We start from the raw sequence: 23560 nt of genomic DNA on the forward strand, positions 1-23560 counted from the left end.
TTAAGGATGTTTCCTTTTAAATATATCTCATATAAAATAATTATAATTAATTCAAAACTCTGCCAAAATTTGTATGTAAAAGTATTTATCTTAGGCTATAGCCATAATTGAAAAAAATGAAAGCATATTTCATGGCTTGTGTGAATTGTAAATGGCAGTTTTTATTTATGCAAATAATCCTATAAAACCTTAAAATATACTAACCCTATAACACTACAATAAATATAGTGAAAACGAAAAGGTAATAAAATAGCGTCTGTATATGCAAACAGTAGATGACGTGTCATAACAAAAAAACGGGGTCCTTGAAATGCAATCATAAGGATAGAAAGATGGAAATGTATTTGTTCCAGGGGGAACCTTTTACAGATGCTCTTTAAATAATGAAATACATTATAGATAGATAAATAAATATCTACAGTACGTGCACATTCTGCTCTGAACACACACCAGACAGCCTAAAAAGAAAGAAAACTCTGCTCTTGCAGCCCCAGTTGCAGTGAGGCGCTATACAGGCGTATTGCTGTCCGTGCCAAGGACCCCGAGTCGTGTTACTTGACACACTTCTGCTGAATGATTTGTTGGCTTGAAGTCCTCAGTGTTGGTGTGTCAGAGAGAGGGTGTGAGGCATTGTTCACAATCCTCCTCTTCTACCTCCTGGGGGTCCAGAGCGCATCCAATAAATGAACCTGACCCTTTAATTAGTCTGTTAATTCAGTGGGCCTCTCTTAAATTTAAAATCTTAATATCTGTTCATTTTTAATCATTCTGGTGTGTGTTCAGACCATATGTGTGTGTATGTGTGTCTATCTATCTATCTATCTATCTATCTATCTATCTATCTATCTATCTATCTATCTATCTATCTATCTATCTATCTATCTATTATATAGCGCCTTTCTATCTATCTATCTATCTATCTATCTATCTATCTATCTATCTATCTATCTATCTATCTATCTATCTATCTATCTATCTATCTATCTATCTATCTTATTATATACCACCTTTCACTCAAACTGTGTTTCCTTCGCCCTGCCTGCTCTACTGTTTTAGTAATCACTAGAAGTGGGCTCCTTAAGTTGACATGAATTTTGACATTTTTGGACACTACACCATTTATTTTAGAGAGTGCCAAATCTCTTTTTACCCTGCAGAAAACAAAGGTGAAATTGTAGATATTGTGCATGGTGACAGTCGATGACGGCATGTAGTTTGCACATTCGTCCCGTGTCCCCATGAGATGTTCTTCAGGATTTTTGTTTCGTCTCCGACATCTGAAGGGCAAGCACCACCTGTGTGGAGTCTGCATGTTCTTTCCAAGTACACATGGACTTTTCTCCAGCTTTTTCAGCTCTTCATGATATATGTAACTATTTCTATTTGCGTGTCATTATGTTTTTATTGATGTAAGGCTTACAACGGCACCATCAGGCTCATGGTGTGACTCCATTCAGGATGGGATGCCAGTTTTTTTGTATTGGCACACTTACTCACTCCCAGTACTTAACATTCTCCATCCCACTTAATCCACTTCATGGCGCCTTGTTTCAGTACCATCTGGCAACAAAGGACCAAAGACCAGTCCATCATAAGGAACATTTATGCACTTAGTCCTGCCCAACACATGTATATTCAGTAACAGTTAATTCGGCTCAGTACTGCAGGGGGCACAGCCTATCCCTGACAGCACTTGGCTCAATGCCGGAGCCAGCCCAAGCCAGGGTGTCAGTCTATCACAGCCTTCTCACTATACGCCATACTGGCTGATGAAGGTTTTCTTTATATGGTGCCATTAACAGCACACACTGCCACAACACGTGAGAGTGAGTCGCTCCAGCCATGGACAGGCTTTGCTTCTGTGCCTGGTTGTTCTGCATTGGACACGAGGGGTCATAGACAAGTGAAGCAGAATTTTGGGAAATTAATGAAAGAACGCATAAAACCAAAAAAAAAAACACGCTGGTCAGTGAGTGAAGACTTCCATTTTATTTTCTTCCAATACAGCAAAATCACAAAATAAATTAACAGCAGGAGAACATTCTGCATTGCGACAATCCATTTATTTACAGCGAGCAATCGAGGAGATGGCCGAGTAAAAGCGGCTTCGCAGAGCCTTTTCTTCACAGACTGTGTGGTGTCACTCATGTTTAGCGCTGGACAGGCCTGTTTTTTTTCACTCAAAACACTGTCGACGGATTTCAGGGGGCTTCTTTTACTGTGGATGGTGGGCGTGGTGACCTCATCACGTCACTGAGAGCCCGCTCACATCGAGCTCTTTTACAAGCTACTGTAGCTCAAGAAGATGCCATCACTGAAGAAAGGGTGCCACCCACAGTTGGTAGAGATGATGCCCATCCACCCGCGATCTCAATCCAGGGTATCAAATTATTTACCGGCGACGGTAAAGGAGTACCCCTCTGGTCTGGCACTTCTTTTTGACTATGAGCAATGGTGTCTTTGCACTTCTGGTCCTCTTGTGGGCAGATCATACTGATCCTAGTGAAACAATTGCCCCTGCCCAAGCTATGTAAACCACGGACGTGCGGTCAGGGGAGGCAGTCATCATGAAAAGTAAAAAAAGCTAATAATGATAACATAAAATAAACGTGTCCATTGGCCTGTGCTAGAAATTTGTTTTCTGTATGATTCCAATAATTTTTATCATTTTTTTTAGTCAAAATCGCGGAATTTACGCATTTTCTGTTCAAATACAGGGGAGAAACGGGAGGTGCGGCAGCAACGAGCCTCCCCTCACCTCGGACAGCGCGCTCCCTCACACACTGAGGGGGTTGATTGGCGCTGCCTGTTGCTGTCTCTCTGTATGTCGCCAATATAATGTTTGCAGACACGTTTATTATACACCCTGACTTTCCACAGTCTGGCTTATATCTTTAATGAATGTGTGTGACATATTTAGTCTTGCTGATCGGACATAAAACCGCCGTGAAAAGCCACAAGGTGAGGCCGACAGTACCGTGGAGCCCTGAAGGGGGCGCATGTGAGTCCAACAGGGGCTCGTTTCTGCTGCTCTTCTACGCAGAGGCTCTGGGCGCCGATAAATTAGAAAGTCAAGTGCACTGCAGCGGTCCGGTCCATTTATTTTTATTTTTTGTTCCAAATGACTGCCAAAAAGACTTTTAAAGCGAAAGGAAAATAAGGAGGACTTTTACAAGAAAGTGATTTTCGTGGAGAAGGATTGGTGCATTGACTTCATTTACAAATAACGATAAGACCATAAATGTTTTTCACTTTTATAAATAATGGGATCAGACTAGGAAAAAAAAAACCAATCCAATATTTAAAAACGAAATTTTGACCTTAAATAAAATATTCTTTCTTGTTATCCTTTTGTTGAAAAGTCTGTATTAAAATTGATTAAAGTATCAGAATTAAAAGCTTTTAAAAACAACTAAACATTTCAAGCGCTGCTGCCTCGCAGTTAGGAGACCCGAGTGTCGCTTCCCGCATCCTCCCTGCGTGGAGTTTGCATGTTCTTCCCGTGTCTGCGTGGGTTTCCTCCCACAGTCCACAGACATGCAGGTTAGGTGCATTGGCGATCCTAAATTGTCCCTAATGTGTGTGTGCGCTTGGTGTGTGTGTGCCCTGTGGTGGGCTGGCACCCTGCCCGGGGTTTGTTTCCTGCCTTGCGCCCTGTGCTGGCTGGGATTGGCTCCAGCAGACCCCCGTGACCCTGTAGTTAGGATATAGCGGGTTGGATAATGGATGGATGGCTGGAGAAACATTTCAATTAAGTTCAAAATTGAAATCCGTTTTTTTTTGTACACCACACCATACTTTCATTTGTATTGAATGAGTGTGAATTGTGGAATTGCAACTGCAAATTTAGAGCACATGGAGGGCGAGAAGCAAATGCGCTCTCTCCGAGCGCTCTCGCTGCTGTAAATGTAATGTTCTTTCTTATTAATTATGAACCTTATATATGAGTGTGTAAAGAATGCTGATGAGATATGAAACATAACCCGTAGTCAGTGTGCATGCTGCCAATTGAATAGTGAAGAAGCTACTCTTTTGGGTTCATATATTTGTAAATCTGACTCTGAAGGAGTCACCAGCCGTGAAGCTCACCGCACGTCACTGGTGTAAACGGTTTCTGTTTCAGTGTAAGCAGGGTCACTATGAAACATTATCAGTTCTAAAAATGAATGACTGTGTTTCTGAACTAAAGACCACTCCTCTGACTCAAAATGCATTCTCCGTTTTTGAAGATGGCGGCTGTATCACTGCGAGACTCCTGTGATGAAAGGGTATCCCACTTCTGCCACCAATGTAACCACAATAAATCACACAACGTCATCTAAGCAAACAAATCAATGAGCTGAAGCTGCCAGCTCAGATGACCATAGATATGCTGAGCCTTTTCTAACAAATGCCAGTGCAGTCGCCAAAGTGAAAAGATGCCGCTTATAACAAGCAGTTTACCTTTATCCTATAGTATTCGAAAATTATAGCCTGCTGAGTTTAAGAATCATTCCTCTGGCCCATTAGGCTGTTTATTCTGTTGGCCATGTATATAGTGGCAAGCTCACACTGAGCCTTTGATGGTGACTTCTGACACCAGTATAACAGTCTTCAGCTGGCAGTTGCCACAAACCATTCAATTGTATCCTGGTGTTGAAAATATATTTTCTAGTCAGCTGAATTAAAGGAACGTTAATCTGGTCCATTTGTGGTGAATGGCAATCCCACTGCAAACACCAGTGTAGCAGGCATCAGCCCTCAATCTCCATTCTTTTTTCCCCAACTTCTTAAGGTAAAGGAATATTCTGTAGGCTGCAGTTGCCAATGTCACTGTCTTGTTTCAATACTTTTTTTTTGAGTAAAGAATTTTTAGCTGCACAGTGGGGCGTAAAATTGAGAAAAAAAAGATTGAATAAAAAGCAGCGCGAGCTGCATGACAGCAAATCAGCTGACCCTGAATTCCTTCCAGACTTTTTGTGAGGGTTTCCTCCAGGACCTCAGGTCACTCTGAGTGACCCCTTGTGTGGCAGAGCGTGCCCTGCTTGAGGGGGGTCTTCTGACACTGCTTGGGAATGGTCCTGGTATGCTTGGAAAAGGATTCAGGAAAAGAATAAATGGATCTTAATCTCGCTCCTTCTTTATAGTTGGCACAATCAGTTTTTGCCTTTCCGTAGGAATTATGGTAGATTCGTTTTGCACGTAAGATTTGCTCGCTCTTGCCATTATGCCCGCTGGAGCGCTATCTTTTGGTCGTATTGGTGGACTTCTGCGTTTCAATTATGTCTTCTGCGACCACGTGGGCCTCCCCATACTTCTTGACGCATTTCTGCACCATTTTAAGGATGCGCAGGAGGCGGCGGTCCAGCGCTTGAAGGTGGGGCTCCGTTAAGACAGGCTGGAGAGGGTCGTCCAGAAGTGACTCTCGCATCACATCGCTCAGCCTGAACTGGGGCAGAGACAGCAGCCTAAGACGAAGCAACGTGGATCGCTTGACTCTGCAAGGTAGGAAAATTAAGGTGATCATTGCACAGGGGAAATGTTCAGGAGATAGTGCCGAGAAGGCAAAAAAATGGCTTTACCCAATTTGTATTAAAGGGGTCTTACAAGTGTTACATGTCATACAAGGTTAACAATTCAAAATATAGTTCCTGTGGGGTAACCCGTCCGCTTGGGGATTCCTTCATAAGGTAGGGCAGTAGGCGAAATGCAGCATCACCCAGAAGGAAAAAAGTGGCCACAATCACCTTTACATCGAATAATAATAATAATAATAATAATAATAATAATAATAATAATAATAATAATAATAAATCCGTCCAAGCTCGCTCTCTCTCCCCTCCCCCTCTCTCTTTCTCTCTCTTTCTCTCTTTCTCTCGTCCCCCAAGCGCCCTCCATACTATACTATACTCTTCCTTATTCATACTTACATACAACACTGGGACAAAGGCGCCAAGATGGAAATTTCGTCTTGGGAGTGCTTTCCGAATCTGAAACACAAATTTTACAAGAAGTCACGCACATGCAGGCAGCGGTCTATTGTGTGGCAGAGACAAGAAGCTGCTTACCCTCGGGCGTTGTCAAAGTGGATTAGAAAGCCGTCGTCTCCAAACTTTTTAAAGATCTCGTAGTGGTGGCGATCCATGTTCCCTAATGAAAGTAAAAGGAGTCTTACTGAAAGAGCTTGCGCGCTTTGAGCGCAGAGCCTGTCTAAACGCTGCACTATCAAGTCACCAGCAGAGGGCAGCACGTGTACGTCGATCCGAATCAGCATTTCGAGATGCCCTCAATATGCACTATAAGACATCTTAAAATGAATTATAGATATCCGACCACGCGTCGCATTCAAAGAAAGATACATTATATATAGGCTGTAAAATTCGCCAGATTTAATTTAACTCTTCCCATACACACACACTTAACGTGTTCACTTTAACCCAGACGCTTTTACTATGTATTGTTAGATATTTCCAAAGCATTTCAAGTTATCGTCAAATGATAACGCAGGTTACTTCGAGATATTTGAAATGCATACCTTGAAAGTACTTTGTGTGCATTCTGAGATATCTGATATGCAACTCAAGACGCTATATCTGAAAAAGATTTGATGTAGAATTGCCACCGTAATCAATATAACTTATTTTCATTTTAAGATATCTCGAAATGCATTTCAGATACTTTAAAATTATCTGCTCTCTTAAAAATAAAGGCGCCAACGCGTTATTTCAGAGCCACGTCATAATGGAACTGGTTTTGGTTCTCAAAAGAACTATCCATGTGACGGTTATACTTGGATCCGTAACGGGCTCCATAAATAGCCATGATAGATAGATAGATAGATAGATAGATAGATAGATAGATAGATAGATAGGCACTATATAAAAGATTGGTTAATAGATGAAATGCTAGATAGAGAGAGAGCCTCTTTATTCACGCGAAACACACATAATATAATATATTTGTAAGACGGTTTGTTCATCCATCAGTTTTTTACTAAGCTTTACTCAGTCCGTTTGAGCTGTACATTTGGGTCCTGCTATGTCTTTAAAGCACGTTCACTAAAAATCTGAAATACCTCATCTAAAAACGTCTTTCGGATTAAAAACATGCAAATGCGTTTTCAATCTGTGTTTTACTCTTTTCATATTTTAAAATGTATAGGTCTTTGTGCAGTAAAAGACCATATCTTGGCCGCACCTATAATTTACTGTCTATCTAACCTATTTATTCTTACTTGTTATTTGTCTGACGCCTTTATCCAAGGCGATTTACAATATCTGCGATTTCTCAGATTGGGATTTCACGTTGGTTGGATGGGCGGGCTTTATACTGGAGTGTTTGACAAGTAAATGAACCAATGAATGTTCATCCGGAAGTGCAATATGTAAATTATTGGGACGATAAATAAGGAAGACGCTTCCTTTGAACTTCACAGATAGAAAAGGAGCTCGGCTGTCTGATGGATTGTTTTTTATATATAATAATAGAATGGAAAAATAAGTCAAGTCAGTAACTACTGCTGAACTCGCCGCAGCTGTTAACATTTCGAAAAACGACCTTTTGTCAGGCCGCATGCTATTGGCTGTCAGAAAAATGGGCGTGGCGAGCACGAGTCCTTTGGAAGATCGGAACTCAGTCAGTGAATGTGACATGGGCTGCGATAAGCGACCGTGTAATGTGACACGGTGCAGCGGCTGCGATCGGCAAATCTGACATAACCCACGACAGAAAGTCGCGTAATGTGACATCGGCTTAAGAATGGGGAAGACTACCATTTTCTGGTTCAACATATACTTCAAATAATGCTCTGAGCGTCAAAAAATACCTATGCCATAAAATAAACGTTAAAAAGTTTGTTTGTTCCCCAAAGTGGCGTTTATTACCGAATCTGGTTTGTAGTAGAGAAATTCCAATTTCTGAAATAGATTCACTTCACTTAATTCAATAAAGTAGGCTCATTTTTTTCAATGGGGGGGTTTAGCGCCGATGAGCGTAAGCAGTCTTCCCGCAGAGGATTATGGGGTGGGCGGGAGAAGCAGCCCGCGCTGAGTGAGCGGGACTCTGACGCGTGACGTCGCTGATCAGCTGTCACCTGCAAACCCCACTGCGAATGTGTTTGGTTTCAGTTCGTTGTGGACATTCGTACAAATATGTAAGTCCTTATTTCTCTACAATTCTTGTCAATTGTTTGATGTTTCATGGCATTAAGCATTGCCTGTTTATGTAGTGGTCATTTTTTAATTTACTGATAAACCGGCATCAGCTTAGTATCTCATGAGGCCCACTTTCTCAGTGTGTAAAGTAGTAGGCTCTTCCAACTTTAAAAGAAATATTTATTTTAATTCAACCGTCACCGTTATGAATTGTGTGCTGTGTTAACTTGCAGACAAGAAATGCCAGTTTAAGACGTTGCAAATTTGATGTGAATTACTTTAGATGTAGGAACTCCTGGTCTGGCAAAATGCAATTAGCTGGTATGGGATTAATAAAGTATCTATCTATCTAAGAAAATATTTAAAAATGGATGTAAATGGGTTTCTGTAGACTTTTAGAATGTAAAAATATGAAAGCAATTGGATCTTATTTAAATTGTTCAAACGTTTGTTGTATATTTTACTTGTTTTATAAGATGCACTGTAACGTTTCGGCATTAGGGGTTGTTGAGCCACAGCCTAACCAGATGTTGTGCAAAATAAGGCATACAATTTAACTTATTATTAAAACATTTATAACAGACTTCAGCTTTGTCTTGTTACACAACTTTCCCAGCTTTCATATGCTTAATCTGATCATTTATCTAGAAAAGACTTCTTGCAGCACGTGAAGTTGTCTTTGTGCTTGCAGTGCCCTTAGGTGTGTGTGCGCCTGTGCGGCCTGAACTGAACTGTCCGGTTTAGCGTTGGGTCTTGATGGTCATTCCCCTTATTAAAATGAGGACCGGCTGCTACTGTGTTGTGTGTGTTTTTTTTTTTTTAAATTGTTGTGCTGGTGGTCCGAATCAAGGCCATGCAGCACATGCTAGCAAAGCGTAAGTAGTGTTGAGCCAACACCAATGAATTTACTTTGCTTCAGATCTGGTGAAAGTCCAGAAGTGTTCAGGTGAAATCAATTGAAGTCAATGGGAGAAGAAGAATCTAAACTACAGTAAAACCCCGCAGCACGAATTTCATTCATCCTGGAAAACTGGTTGTGGACTGAGTTGGTCTTGGACCGGGGTAATTTATCCCATAAGAAATAATGAAAATAGAATTAATCCGTTCCATGCCCCCAAGACTCCCATACCTAACCTATTTAATACCCAGAATTGAATTTTCTGCATATTAAAATATTGTTTTATGGAAAAATACATGAATAAAGTATAAATTGTATACTGCAAGAGGTTGACAAGCATAGCATAGTCTACACAATTGATATTAATAAAGAAAATTTACAGTAAGAGGACATTCCCTATCAGCCAGAGGCAGCCTTAGGGGTGTGCAGGGCCTAGGGCTGACCAACCCCACGCGGGGCCGGTTACGTCAAACGCTATTACCGGTATGTGTGGACTGTATAAATTTATGCGCAAATTTAATAAAAATAATGTTAACATACAGTCAGAGCTGGAGGTGGCAGAGTTAAAGATGCTAAGATTTGCAATGGGTGTGACGAGGATGGACAGGATTAGAAATGAGGACATTAGAGGATCAGCTCAAGTGAGACGGTTGGGAAACAAAGTCAGAGAGGCGAGATTGGTTTTGCGTTGGTTTGGACATGTGCAGAGGAGAGATGCTGAGTATATTGGGAGAAGGGTGCTAAGGATAGAGCTGCTAGAGAAGAGGAAAAGAGGAAGGCCTAAGAGAAGGTTTATGGATGTGGTGAGAGAGGACATGCAGGTGATGGGGGTAACCGAGCAAGATGACGAGGACAGAAAGATATGGAAGAAGATGATCTGCTGTGGCAACCCCAAATGGGAGCAGCCGAAAGAAGAAAAAGAATGTTAACATACACCAGATTTTCTCATTACAGTATTCAGTTAAATGTTTTGCAAGATAACACTCAGACTTTATCAAAATATAATTGCACACAGAAGGGAAAATTCTGTGACCCTACCGGAATTTTCATGCCTAAAACACAACAGCATCTACTCTTGACCAATGTTTTGTTTTAATTTAACCTTTGATATTTACTGCTGCTTGTACAATCATTTTTTGTTTTTCTTCTTTTGTTGATGTTTAAAAAAAAACAATCTACCTTAATTTCTGGAGTTGTGATGTAACACTGGCCATTCACCTAAATCAATAATACATCCATCCAACCATCCATTATCCAACCTGCTATATCCTAACTACAGGGTCACGGGGGTCTGCTGGAGCCAATCCCAGCCAAAACAGGGCGCAAGGCAGGAAACAAACCCCGGGCAGGGCGCCAGCCCACCGCAGGGCACACACACACACACACACACGAGACAATTTAGAATCGCCAATACACCTAACCTGCATGTCTTTGGACTGTGGGAGGAAACCCACGCAGACACGGGGAGAACATGCAAACTCCACGCAGGAAGGACGCGGCAAACGAACCCAGGTCTCCTAACTGAGAGGCAGCAGTGCTACCCACTGTGCCACCGTGCCACCCTCAATAATACAGAATAAAAAAAAAAAAAAATGCTCAGTCAAATTTGGCATTTTTGCAGTCAAATTAGTGTTTGAAGCAATAGGATACACTTTTGGGTGCTATAGTTTCAGTAGTCGAAAAACATGCAGGTTAGGTGAACTGGTGATGCTGTTAAATTGTCCTGTGTGTGTGTGTGTGTGTGTGTGTGTTCACCCTGTGATAGGCTGGCGGCCTGTCCTGGTGATGTTACTGCTGATGATTGCTGGGATAGTTGCCAGCTTCCTTACAACCCCACCCTGGATAAGCAGGTTAAGAAAATGGACGGATAGATGATAACACTTTAAATTTATTTAGATTGCTGTCTATTTTCACAATAAAACTACGGCCTATCATGAATTGTTTTTTATGCAGACTGAATAGCAAGTCAACATAAATGTTGTGTTTCTTCCAAAAACTGTATTAAAAATGCTGAACTGCATTAGCGGAAAATGTTAAAGAAATTAATCTTAAACAGAAGCGATTTCCACTTACCAATTAAAAAGTCGAATATTGCCATGTCTATGATATTCAGCAGCCTGTTTCCAGAATTGTATGGGTAGAGCTGCTTGACTGTGTCACAGTAGAATGGGTTTACCTCCCACCTGCAGAGACAATGATGAGTGATGGCAATGAAAAAATGGACTTTTTAACAGTTGAATATTTGAACAGTATTTTACATGCATTACAAATATCAATTTGGCCTACCTATCCTACACAGTTAACTATTTTGAGATATCTGGAAACACAGTTAGGACGTGTGCATACTGTATGTTTTACTTATATGAAAATAATGTTCAGACATCTTCTTCAGATGTCAGACACCTGGTCATTGCGCCTTCTGGCAAGTCACAGTACTAAGTGAATATCCATTGGGAGCACTTGTAAACACTTTTTTAACTCTGCATTTGAGACAAATATTGTGTGTTTGGGGTGTAAGGGGTAATGCTGAGTCATTTGGTAATTATCCTACTCCGTGTAGAAGAAGCATTGTTAGCTCTGTGACTGATTTCTGCAGAAGTGCACAGAGCCGTGAGAAGGTTCTAAGGGAGACGGAGAGTTCGTAATATCTACCTAGGTACACATCCGTTCATCGGTAGAGTTGCCACTTTTTCAAATTGCCGGTCATCCCCTAGATGTCCCGTACAACTTGTCTTCATCAAAAAGCCTGCAAGTTTATGGACCCTGAGTGGAAACCCAAGTTCTTGTACCCTGAGTAGTGAATGGTATATTTAATGGGGGAAAGTTAGTAATGAATTATGTCATATGTGCTCATAGTCTTAGGCCTGCATGGTTTAGCTCAAATATTTTTTTTATATACTTTTATTAATCCCCGAGGACACATTGCCTTTTTGCATGACATTTGGAAGTCAGAGTGCAAAGTCTGCCATTGTATAGCACCTTTTAATGAATATAATAAAAAAAAAATTGAGAAGGGCTTACTCTTGTTTCCCAGTAAAGGTGTAGGATCTGATCCACGGGTTAGGGATGGAGAAGCGAGGTGCCATGGTGAGTCCTGGCAGATAGGCAGACAGCGACCCCTCAACTATGTCTGGGTTACCACACACTGCATATTCGGTCTTGCACACATACAGGCACTTTGCAAAGAAACACATGTTGTTTGCTGTCAGGAGTGGGAATACAAATGAGACAACAAGAGAATACATTGCAATTAAAATTTTACAAAATCTGACCAGGAGGCATGGCTGTATTGTGTTTACTGCTGCTGCCTCACTGATCCAGCATCCTGGGTTCAAATGCTGCTCCCGGTGTTTGCCCGGCTGGTGTTTGCATGTTCCCTGGCATCCTTGCACATCATAGAGATGTGTGTTAGGTTAATTGGCAACAATGTGAGCAGAACTAGCTCCCTGTGTAGGGCTGGTTCCTGTCTTTTGGCAGATGCTGCTAGAAAAGGCCCCAGTCCCTCAAACTTGAGCTTGACAATGTGATTTTAAGTTAAATTGAATTTAAGTTTAAGTTAAAATATGTTTAAGAAGGCTTGTTTGCAGTCTCGTGATAATAAATTTCCCTCAGCTGGAGACTTGTGTTTAATGATCACTGTTTTATTTTTTTTTTTTTTTTTTTTTTTAAACACCATTTTGGTACCCTTCTGCCTGTAGATGTTCAGCATAATCTGAATAAAATAAAGCCTTCCAAGGGGGTTCCATCAAATTATATTTGTCAGTCCATTGCCTGGAGCAACACTTAAATGGCTGAACCTGCTTCGCAGTGTTAATTGAGCAGGTCTGTTTATCTTGTACAGTGTGGCCTCCTAGTGGCAAGTGCCTTAAACTGTAATGTTTAGGATCAAAAGGGACCAGAGAAAACTACAAGTGTTTTGGTTCCATTCATTGCAGAACATGGACAAATATCTGTAACTACTGATGCAATCCATGTCACTATCTGAGCTGTTTTTAATTGTGGTAGAACGATGTATTTACCAAAAGGCGATAGGGAAAAACAAGGGACTGAAGTCCTGAAATTACCCAAGAATTGGGCCCTGTGACACAATTCACCATCATGCCACATCGCGCTAGTAAATTTGTCCATTTTGTTAAATTGTGTTTTTTGCAAAGCTTGGCTGCATTAAGTATTAATTAATATTGTCCAACAATATTAGTCACCAGGCAAGAACCAGCTGTAAACAGGAGGCACACTTCCCACTCACCGTGGGCTAATTTAAAAATTGCCTACTATCCTGGGATGAATGTCTTGTCTAATAGGAAGAAAGAAGAGTGCCCAACAAAAACATAGTTTGACAGTGTTAACTTCAGAGACAGTACCAAGTTTTGGAAATAAACTTAGGCTCCTGACACTGTGAGGCAGCTAAATAAGATTCAACTAATAGGCCACTTTTGTGTGCAATGTTTTCATCCATTTATTTTATGAACCTTGCAGGGTCACATGGAGCCAGAAGACTATGCTATCAAAATTAGGTGCTGTGCAAGAACTGGCTCTGGCAGGGACACCACTCCATGGCAGAGAAACTCATTCACAGCAGGCCAGTTTACATTCAACATGCAGCTTAACTTACAATGTGGGAGGAAATCACAGAAGTGAGAGTAAACATACTTGGGTATGGCCCGAATGGGAATATCTACAAATTGGTACTGAGCAGGGAAATGCAACAAGGTCCAAAGTCTAAAGTCACCAGTCAGTTTAACATGGATTGTGGGAGGAATCCACTGTTCCTAGAGATGACATACATGGACATGGAAAATATTTGCAAACTTCACACTAGGCAAGAAACTGAACCCAGGTCCCTGGAGCTGTGAAGCAGTAGGATTAAACTCTGGGCCACCATGCTGCCCCACATCAGTCATAATTAAACTGATGTCTGTGGCAAAGCTGTGTCTGAGGAGCAACACGCTTCCCTGAAGGTCAACACAATCATGTTGCTCCTTACAAACCAATGTTTCCTTTTATCTGATACACCTTCAGAAACATGAGACTCCTCTCATCACTTTGGTTTCTTTACCTGGTGATGTGAAAAATACACTCTTCAGATCCTCATTCCGAGTGGTTTCCAAAACTTCTTTGGTGATGTTAATAAACCTCCCCACCACCGGGGGCACCCTCCGGAAATCTAGAATCCTGCATAATGAGAAAAGATAAGAAATTTTTGTGTAGGAAGTTCGTCCCATTTTCCCCTTCTTTTTTCTGACAGATGCCTTGACAGCAGGTGACATCCTGCATCCTTGACACCATGGAGCATTAAAATAATTGCGCTCATACTATCTATCTACATGCCAACTCAACTCCACCAGTGGAGCAGACAGACCAAGTGGTCTCAAACTGTCCATTGAACGCCTAAGCTGTCAGATGGTATATACTTCTGGAACAGCAAGCACTTGTGAAGCAGCTGGCTTTCATGCAAACTCATCAGGTTTAAAATTGTTTTTTGACATTTTGAGAATTGTGCATCTCCTTACCGGTCTAGATGGAAAGCAGAAATTTCAGCATTGTGCCTTTGGAAATCTACAAAGTAGAAGAAATCCTCTGGCGTTTCCTCATCTCTCTCTTGTCTGCGAATGTAAAGGAAACAAATTGTTTAAAAAATGGAGAAACTCTTGTCATGTCATGTACAGAAGTGCAACATTAACAAAAGGAGTTAGCAATAGTTTCATATCCTGCTTTGTAGGGCATTCGTATTTCATCCTTTAGAGTGTCTGCTGCCTCAGCTCATGTCAGTTCTTTACAGGGTACTCCTGCTTTCCTCACATTCAAAGATGTGTGTGTGTGAATCTGCAGCACTAAATTGGCATCCTTTGGGTTGACCGGAGACATTTAATTAAGTGTTAACTATGAAGGACAGGTGTTGGGCTCCACTCTGTGCCCAGTGCAGCCAGTATAGGAACCATCTCTCCATCATCCTTAAATGGATAAGCAGGTTAAAAAAATTGAACCAATAGATGAATGGACAGATGATTCCCCACTCTGTTTTTACAGTAAGTGTACCTTATATACAGTAGAGATGACCAGCATCAAAGGTGCCATATAGAAAGCCACAGTGTTTTGATAGTTCCTAACAATTGCTAAGGTGACATTGGGGTTCATAGGGCTTATGAAATTTGTTTCATTTTGTTAGAAATTCCATTTTATATTTTCACAGTTCCGGGTGGCACGGTGGCGCAGTGGGTAGCGCTGCTGCCTCGCAGTTGGGAGACCTGGGGACCTGGGTTTGCTTCCCAGGTCCTTCCTGCATGGAGTTTGCATGTTCTCCCCGTGTCTGTGTGGGTTTCCTCCGGGTGTTCCGGTTTCCTCCCACAGTCCAAAGACATGCAGGTTAGGTGGATTGACGATTCTAAATTGGCCTTAGTGTGTGCTTGGTGTGTGTGTGTGTGTGTGTCCTGCGGTGGGTTGGCACCCTGCCCGGGATTGGTTCCTGCCTTGTGCCCTATGTTGGCCGGGATTGGCTCCAGCAGACCCCCGTGACCCTGTGTTCGGATTCAGCGGGTTGGAAAATGGATGGATGGATTTTCTCTCTCTCTCTTTTTTTTTTTTTTTTTTTTTTTTTTTTTATAAATACTAGGGGGCTCTGCCCCCTGCTCACTTTGCTCGCCCACCCCCCGGGTTTGTTTTACCTGATATACAATTTAAAGAGATTGTTATTTTCATGAGAATTGTTACATATGCATTGTTTTCATTTTTACTTTTGTAAAACAATATTTGTCCTTTATTTCCATCCCCAGGCATGGTTTAATCTCTTTCTCGCAGGATGTATAACGCTGGTCACGTTGTGAAGGGGGGGGGCGGCTGAACGCATGCTAAGCAGATACCGTTGGATTATGTTGTCTTGCTGCTGCTGCATGTTCTGTTTGTTGTACTGCATGTCGATCATTTAAAAGCCTGTACAGCAGCTGTCCTTTTGCCATTTCGTGTCTCTGCCGCTCACATTGTGAAGGGGGGGGGGGGGCCCTCAACGCACGCTAAGGAGAAGTGGTCAGTTCATCTGCTGGCGAGCTGCATGTTCTGCTTGTTGCTTGTCGTTGTTTTAAGAGCTGGGAGCACATGAAGTGTGTCTGCCAAAAGCATTCCAACAACTGCTAGGTTAGATGTCCATGAACTTGTTTTAAATGTTGTCTCACTGCCTTGTCTTGAGTGACTTTAAAGTGTGTCTCGCGGGACGTCAGATTGTCTTCCAAGAAGATCACATCTCATCTCCCTAGTCTCCCTCCCAAGATTTTTTTTATAATAGAGAGATTTGGATTTTTACCCATAAAAAAAATATGTGTAATCTAGTGGTTCTCAAACTCAGTCCTGGAGATCACATGTGTCTTCAGGTTTTGTTCTTAACTGGACTCCTACCTTAATAATGCAATCTTTTATTTCCCAATAACAGTTATTTCCCAGTTTTGGGACCAATGTAGAAATTACAAAACTAAATTTGGTCATTTTAATTTTGAATGTATAAAGCATTTATGCATGTTATATGTGGATTACTTACTGTTTTTTTTACTTAGGGCTTTAAGATTTTTTTTCATAATTTTCATTCTGCTTTTTGAGATGTTCTGGTTAGTTGATTATATACTAATGCGCATGTCAGTGGGTCTGACATTGAAGTAGCTGCAGCCTTTCAGCCTTTTTTTTTTATGGTGAGTAGCATTCACTAAAAGAGCAAAATGTTTAAGCCCACTATTTGAATGGTGTAAGGACAGATTATTCAAAATCACCGAATATGTTCAGACATTTAGTTATAATCTCCCTAAAAATTGAAATGCTCATGGGTGTGTCTTCCCACACAGACCATGACCATGCATCTCGTAGAGCAGCAATGCTAAGAACTGAACCACAACTGCAGAAGGAACTAACAAGTGAAGTCCTATTAAATAGGCAGCCATCAAGATTAAATGGCCTCAGCTGAGTACAGAGCAATTCATATTGTGCAATTTTAGCCAGGATCATGGTCAAGCATAAAGCACAATAACACCAAAATATTTATAGGTTTGTAGGGTCATTACTGTCATATGCAAAGAGTACAGTGAAGTTCTTACTTGTGTGTGCTGACCAGCGTCACCACTCTTCTAGTAAATATAACACCCTTACCTCAAAACTCCTTATGTTGCATATGTAGTTAGCTCCATTCAAGGAGCTGCAAGTTGTTATAGTAAATTACATTTTAGGAGAAAGAAGTATTGAAGTGGGGAAGGAGCTTTAAAAAAACACCAACCAGATTGGGAAAATGGGACACTGGAATGCCTAATTCATGTAGGGTGGTGACATTTATAGTAAAGCTTATAACAGGGCTGTTGTGGTAAATTGCGAAAGCTAGACCATCAAGCAAAGCCTTAATGAGGATATTAACCAGGCAGAGCAACCCCACCCAGATGCATCGAGACAAAATTATCACAGACGTTGGCAAATTACAGACAAGTGTAGAAAAGAAAGCTCAGATAAAGTAGTAGGCAGCATCATCATACTTATTCAAATTGATGGAAGCTACTGAGTTAACAAATATTTCAGAAAGGTGCTGAAAATAAATGCATGGGCATGTTTGGTGGGATTGATTGAAGGATGTGAACTTCATGAGTGAGTTGCTTTCAGAATGAGTTTTCAAGCTCCTTCCAGCCTGTTGGCAGAGTTCAATCCCTGCTAATAATAATGCTTGTCCATGCAGTCAGTGTAAAATGTCAGCAATTGCCAAAAGGATGAAAAAAAAATCAAAATTGTACAGAAATATCTTTTTTCTAATCTGCTTCAATTTTTGGATTATAGGGAGCCAAGTGCGTATCCTGGTAGCATTGGCCGCAAGGTGGGAACCAACAATGCATGGTTCATCACAAGAGCACTCGCGCGCACACACACACACACACACAAACAGAGTCCAATTTCAAGTTGCCCATCAACCTAAAATGTTTGGGATGTGGGAGTAAATCTATAGTAGTTGCCCCTTACCTCATGGGTTTGAACATGACCTTCCCAAAATCCTTTAGCTTCAGGGAAAGCTTCAGATGATGTCCACTGGGTTTCACAACTGGAGAAAAGCATATGATATGCACGTTACATACATACATGCTGCCAGATTTTAACAGCCCTCATACAGCACCTATGCATTATGCGACTTCAATAAATACAGCTGGTGTTTTTTCTAAAGCAACTTATGAATGATAAATGTAAGTACAGGTCTTTGCATATTTTTACAACAGAGCAGTGGCTGGTGAAGTGAATTACTGGGGTTCACATAAGAAGTCAATTCATCCACTTTTATACAGCATCATGCCAAAATGGTCACCATCCCAGGCAGCTTTACAGATAAAATTCAGTTTGTCTCCATATTGTCTCCATTGTGAAGTCATTGCTGGGAGAGTGAGCTAGTCTGTTCCACAGAGTGCACTTGCAGTCTGGCCAGAATTTGTAGTTGCAGTAAACTATGAAAACGTTTTGCATAATATTTGTTTCATATAGCATCTTTCTATAGGGAGCACTACCCAAAGCCTACTTCTGGTTAAGTACAATTTATCTCCATGTTTGTATAATGGGAGCCCTGTCAAGCAAAGTGAGTCACACAATGCAAAGGTACTATGCTGTGACCCATCAGCAATGTAATGTGCATTAAAAAATACTGGGGGGTGGGGGGGGGCTTGCTTCTTGCATGATATTTATTTTAAAAAGCCCTTTTCCAAGGTGAACACTATCCCATAGTGATTTACAGCTGTGGTGTAATACACAGTATTTTTACAGTGGGGGCAGATATTTTATGTGTGTTGGTGATCAATGTTCCCAGTTTTATATTACACCTTTCGAAAGAGTTCACGATCCAAACTATACTTTATAGGTAAAGTGAGATTGTTTCTAGAGCATCAGTAGTCATGTCAGTCAGTCAGTCAGTCATTCTCCAAACCGCTATATCCTAACACAGGGTCACGGGGGGTCTGCTGGAGCCAATCCCAGCCAACACAGGACGCAAGGCAGGAACAAATCCCTGGGCAGGGTGCCAACCCACCTCAGGACACACACACCCACACACCAAGCACACATACTGGGGACAATTTGGCTTAAATAGTCACTATGGGGCTAGGGCTCTTGCATATTATTTATTTTATTTTGTATTTTTACTCAGTGACCACCTTCTTGTGGAGATTTACAGGTAACATTACATTGTTTCCATATGTCAGCAATGGGAGTACTGACAACTGAAATGACTACCCCAGGATCACACAAGAACTCTTTAGTGGGTTCCTTTCCAAAGACTATCGTCCAAAATGTTTTACAGGTAAAGTACAAATCTTTTCATATCTGTGTCACTGGAGCCCTTACTGGTAGTGGTGGCTCTGAGGCTAGGAATATGCACTGGCAATCGGAAGGTTCCTGGTTCGAATCCCGTAAATGCCAATAGGGACTCTGCTCTGTTGGGCCCTTGAGCAAGGCCCTTAACCTGCAATTGATGAGCGCTTTGAGTAGTGAGAAAAGCGCTATATAAATGGAAAGAATTATTATTATTATTATTATTATTAACATGAGTGAATGCAACTGCATTCACTAACCTAACATTCACTAACCTAACATAATCTTCTCAAACCCACAGAACTGTGCAGAGTTTATCCTAGCAGCACTGTTTGCATGGTAGCATATAACCCTGGACTAGAAATATGCCAGTCCCTTGCAGGGTTCACTATCACATATATTGGACTGGTTTGAAATTAGCTCTGGCACCACAAGTGGACAAAGCAGGTTTGAAAATGGATTTCTGTTTTATTCTTGGCATATGGATTTCTGTGACCTAATAAAAATACCAATGAACTAAACTGTTGTTTTGTCCACTGAAAATGTTATCTTCTATGCCTAAAAAGAGTTTAACATAAATAGACAGTGTGTTGTATTTTCAAAATTTTACTAAAAGGTGAGACACCTAAGATTCTGATGTGAAAAATGAGAGGGGATTTTTTAGATTGGGTGTCTTATGATCATTGCAAATGGAATATGGCTTTTCAGTCAGTAAGTGTGTAATAAAGGGGCAGTTTTTTTTTTTTTTTTTTTTTTAAGGACATCTGAGTTAAACTTGGGACCCTCCCTCTAGCCCTGGCGTCTGATACACACCTAAAGGCAGTGATTAAATACAAAATTTATACTTGGCAATTGAAGGCGACGTGTGGAACTGAGTGATAAAACACATGCATTGATTTTTATTCCTCTGGAGGTGGTATGATGGTAGAGTCTGGTTAAGAGTTAAAAGCTGGCCATGCAAAATCTTTTTGGGAGGTCCTTTTAGCCGCACTTGGCAACTTTTAATCCTAAAGCTAACATACTGGTCTCTTTCAAGAACCACAGGATATGTTCATGTTGTCCAAAACCACTGAACCCGGAATTGCTGCAGTCACTGAATTCTACCAAGGAGTCAAAGAGGAAATGCTGTCTAGGATAGGCAGGCAACATTTAAAAAAATAAATCCATGTCCACCCATTGTCAAGCACCTATGGTTACTAAAGGAAATTATACAATATCCACACACTCTAAGCCAAAAAGTCAGGTGCAGTAAGATCCACCCATTTACACAATTCCTGTACTAACTTAAACAGATTCAGGGTTGCAAGCAGCCTTTCTGGAGATCATCAGGAGTAATCACTGCTGGATGCCAGTCCATTACAGGTCAAAAATAAATGTGGAAACGTGGAGAATGTGCAAACTCTACACAGACCATGACCTGGCCTGCGACTTCAATCCAGATTCATAGAGTTGAGAGGTAGCACTATAAACAAATTAATGACTATGCCAAACCCATCCAGCAGGAGCAGTGCAATAAAATGAAAACCAGACAGAAAATCAGTGTGGTCAATTGTTCATATAATTTGTCTTCTGTGTCTGTTATTATCAAAGCAACCACTGGAGGGCCTCATATAAGAAGATAAGTCTGATCATGTAACCTCTGGAAAAGACAGTCTTAGCCATGTTTTTGTCAGTGGGAATAAGAACTGAGTGAATCTTGAAGCTGGATGGACAACCTGGGGTAAGAAAAAGGTATTCCAGGAAGGCCCTCTTACCCTTTGCAGAGGATCTGGGGGGCTTAAGTGAATCCCACCTGTTATGATTGGTGTCATTGTTAACCTTTTATGCACATGTTCAATGGTTTTGATACCCAAGGAAACCAGTTCCAGCATTTATTTTATGTGTAGCATCGAATCACAGTGAATTTGACATTGATTGTTGGGGATTGACTCTTTGGTGGTACTGTGGGGACTGACCTCTGTAAAATGATCTGATTGGGGATTGACTCTTTGGTGGTACTGTGGGGACTGACCTCTGTAAAATGATCTGAATTGATTGCAAATGTGGAACACTGAATGAATGATCACATGCACTAAGTATTCACACCCTTTAATATGACACACCTAAATCATCACTGGTGAAGCTCATTGGTTTATAGAAGTCATATAATTAGCTACGTGTGGAGTGGTGGTGCAGTGGTAGCACTGCTGCCTCGTAGCATGAAGTCCAGAGTTCATATCCCGGGTTCTCCTTGTGTGGAGTTTTCTTGTTCTCCTCATGTCTGCTTGGGTTTGTTTGTTGTTTTACGTTCCCCACGTATACAATAGGTATAAATATAGGGAAGTTATTGAGATGAATTGGGTCAACATTTTGGGTTAGAGTTTTCAACAGAAGCCATTCCTGAGCACAATCTGACTGACCACTTTCAAAATGATGTCAGTTTATCAAGATGAGAGGTCTTATACGTAACCCATGGAGAAATCAGTGAACTGAAATGGAACTTTACACAATAACAAGCAGAAAATTTAGAAAAATTATATTGATTTTGTGTATAATGGTTCCAGTAGATTTTTTTCGACGAAGATGTTTTTTTGTAGCACAAATACTGAAGGACATTTTATTTTTTTTTTTAACTATATGCTTTTTTCACTTTATTCCGTATGTTAACATATTAGCCTAAAAGGCATTAAATGGGCCTGGTTTGAGTGAATGTGAGTGTGTGTGTCCTAGAATGGAATGACACTCTGTCTAGAATCATCCCATACCTCACACCCAGTGTTTCCTTAAACAGATATGATGCCTAAGTCCCTGAAGAGGTTTCAGAAAATGTTTTACTTTTAAAATCAGTTTCTTGTATTACAGGAAAATTCATTTGCTAGTTTGCTTGTATCTTTTTGTAAATAGGGTGGCCATGGAGAACCATCTTTAGGCTTCTCCACATTTATTATTATGCGCAGATGCCCTGCTACTGTTACAGGTACTATCACAGCATTCAGTGTTATAAGACGTTTTGAGCATGTTACTACAGAATCATAAAAGTTCCAATGATTCTATTATAACTGGAAATACAGTGTATGTTTCACACTTTTGCAAAAAGTGATATAGATGATAAGTAGTTTCTGAGATTTTTCAGGTAAGGAAGACAGAAGTTTCGAGTTAAGGTATTTCTGCTCCCTAATCATTGTGCAGGAGAGTGGCGACGTATTGCATGTTGATTAGCACATGCAAGTGAGACTTCCACTCTGTATACTTGACAATAATGACCTCTTAATAATTTGGTGTTTTATGCTCAACCACACTCACAATTGATAATTGTCACTGCTGCTGTCTATACTATTAATTTCGCTGTACAGTACTCACATCAGGCCATTTATTCATGATGTTAGAATATTTAAATGGTCTTCACTTGATATTTCAGTCCGCCTTTGTATTGGCAGTACAGTGGTAGCACTTCTGCCTTAGGGAAGCATTGTCCTGAGTTTAAATCTACAACACTACCTATATGGAGCTGACATGTTAGATGTGAAATCTATGAACCTATACATCCAAATTTATCTCATTACCTTGACTGCAGTCACACAACCCTTTGAGAATTTTCTCGTCTTGAGTGTAATCTGTAGGGGACAAAAAAGTTGTATTGCATCAGGATTCCTCACACTTTAACAACATCTATTTTAAATAGAGCCTTTCTGCTTTTATTGTCATCCCAAGGTACTGTAGACATTCAGAACTATGGATCATCTCAATTTGGTAACCTGTCTGTGCACCAAAGACTGTATATGTGCTTGAGTCTGAGCTGGGAGCCTTTACATCTACAATCCAATGCCTTAACTACAAACATACTGTACTTTTATCCTATATCAGGTCTTTCTTACATGATTTCTGTTCTGTTGTGTTTTAGAAGTACAGAACTTTGGATTAATTGTTTTATAATAGTTGCATGGGTAGTTTAAGTAACTCATTCAGTGGGACACTAATGGGAACTGGACAAGCATCTTTTTGGTTAACAGTCCAATGGCATCGGCATCAGGCCTTTATTATGTATAATGCCTCTCTGTAGAAAATTCCATCTCATGATGCTTTGTTAGTTTAGAAATATGCTACAATTTTATTTTTAGATAATTTTTTTATATTTGGAAGACAGATAGATTGCATGTCTAATTTAGGAACACCCAGTGAGTCACTGGTTAAGGCAGAACTGACAGACATGGTTTACAGTTCAGTTCCTTTCCTAACAGACCATACCGCT

General features: G+C 40.7%; 1 protein-coding gene across 1 annotated transcript in view; it reads right to left on the bottom strand.

Annotated features, from left to right (window-relative positions):
* Positions 1 to 1966: 1966 nt before the first annotated feature.
* Positions 1967 to 23560, bottom strand: part of fam20a (FAM20A golgi associated secretory pathway pseudokinase) — a 37953-nt gene continuing 16359 nt past the window's right edge. Inside the window, exons 3-11 of the mRNA XM_028819963.2 lie at positions 22875 to 22925; positions 18004 to 18082; positions 14541 to 14633; positions 14087 to 14202; positions 12052 to 12232; positions 11104 to 11213; positions 6048 to 6129; positions 5910 to 5969; positions 1967 to 5477 (exon numbers count right to left, since the gene is read on the bottom strand). Of these exons, the coding sequence (XP_028675796.1) occupies positions 5222 to 5477; positions 5910 to 5969; positions 6048 to 6129; positions 11104 to 11213; positions 12052 to 12232; positions 14087 to 14202; positions 14541 to 14633; positions 18004 to 18082; positions 22875 to 22925 (1028 nt within the window). The 3' untranslated portion in view covers positions 1967 to 5221. The remainder of the gene's footprint in view (positions 5478 to 5909; positions 5970 to 6047; positions 6130 to 11103; positions 11214 to 12051; positions 12233 to 14086; positions 14203 to 14540; positions 14634 to 18003; positions 18083 to 22874; positions 22926 to 23560) is intronic.

This window comes from Erpetoichthys calabaricus, chromosome 14 (assembly GCF_900747795.2).
Source record: "Erpetoichthys calabaricus chromosome 14, fErpCal1.3, whole genome shotgun sequence".
NCBI lineage: Eukaryota > Metazoa > Chordata > Cladistia > Polypteriformes > Polypteridae > Erpetoichthys > Erpetoichthys calabaricus.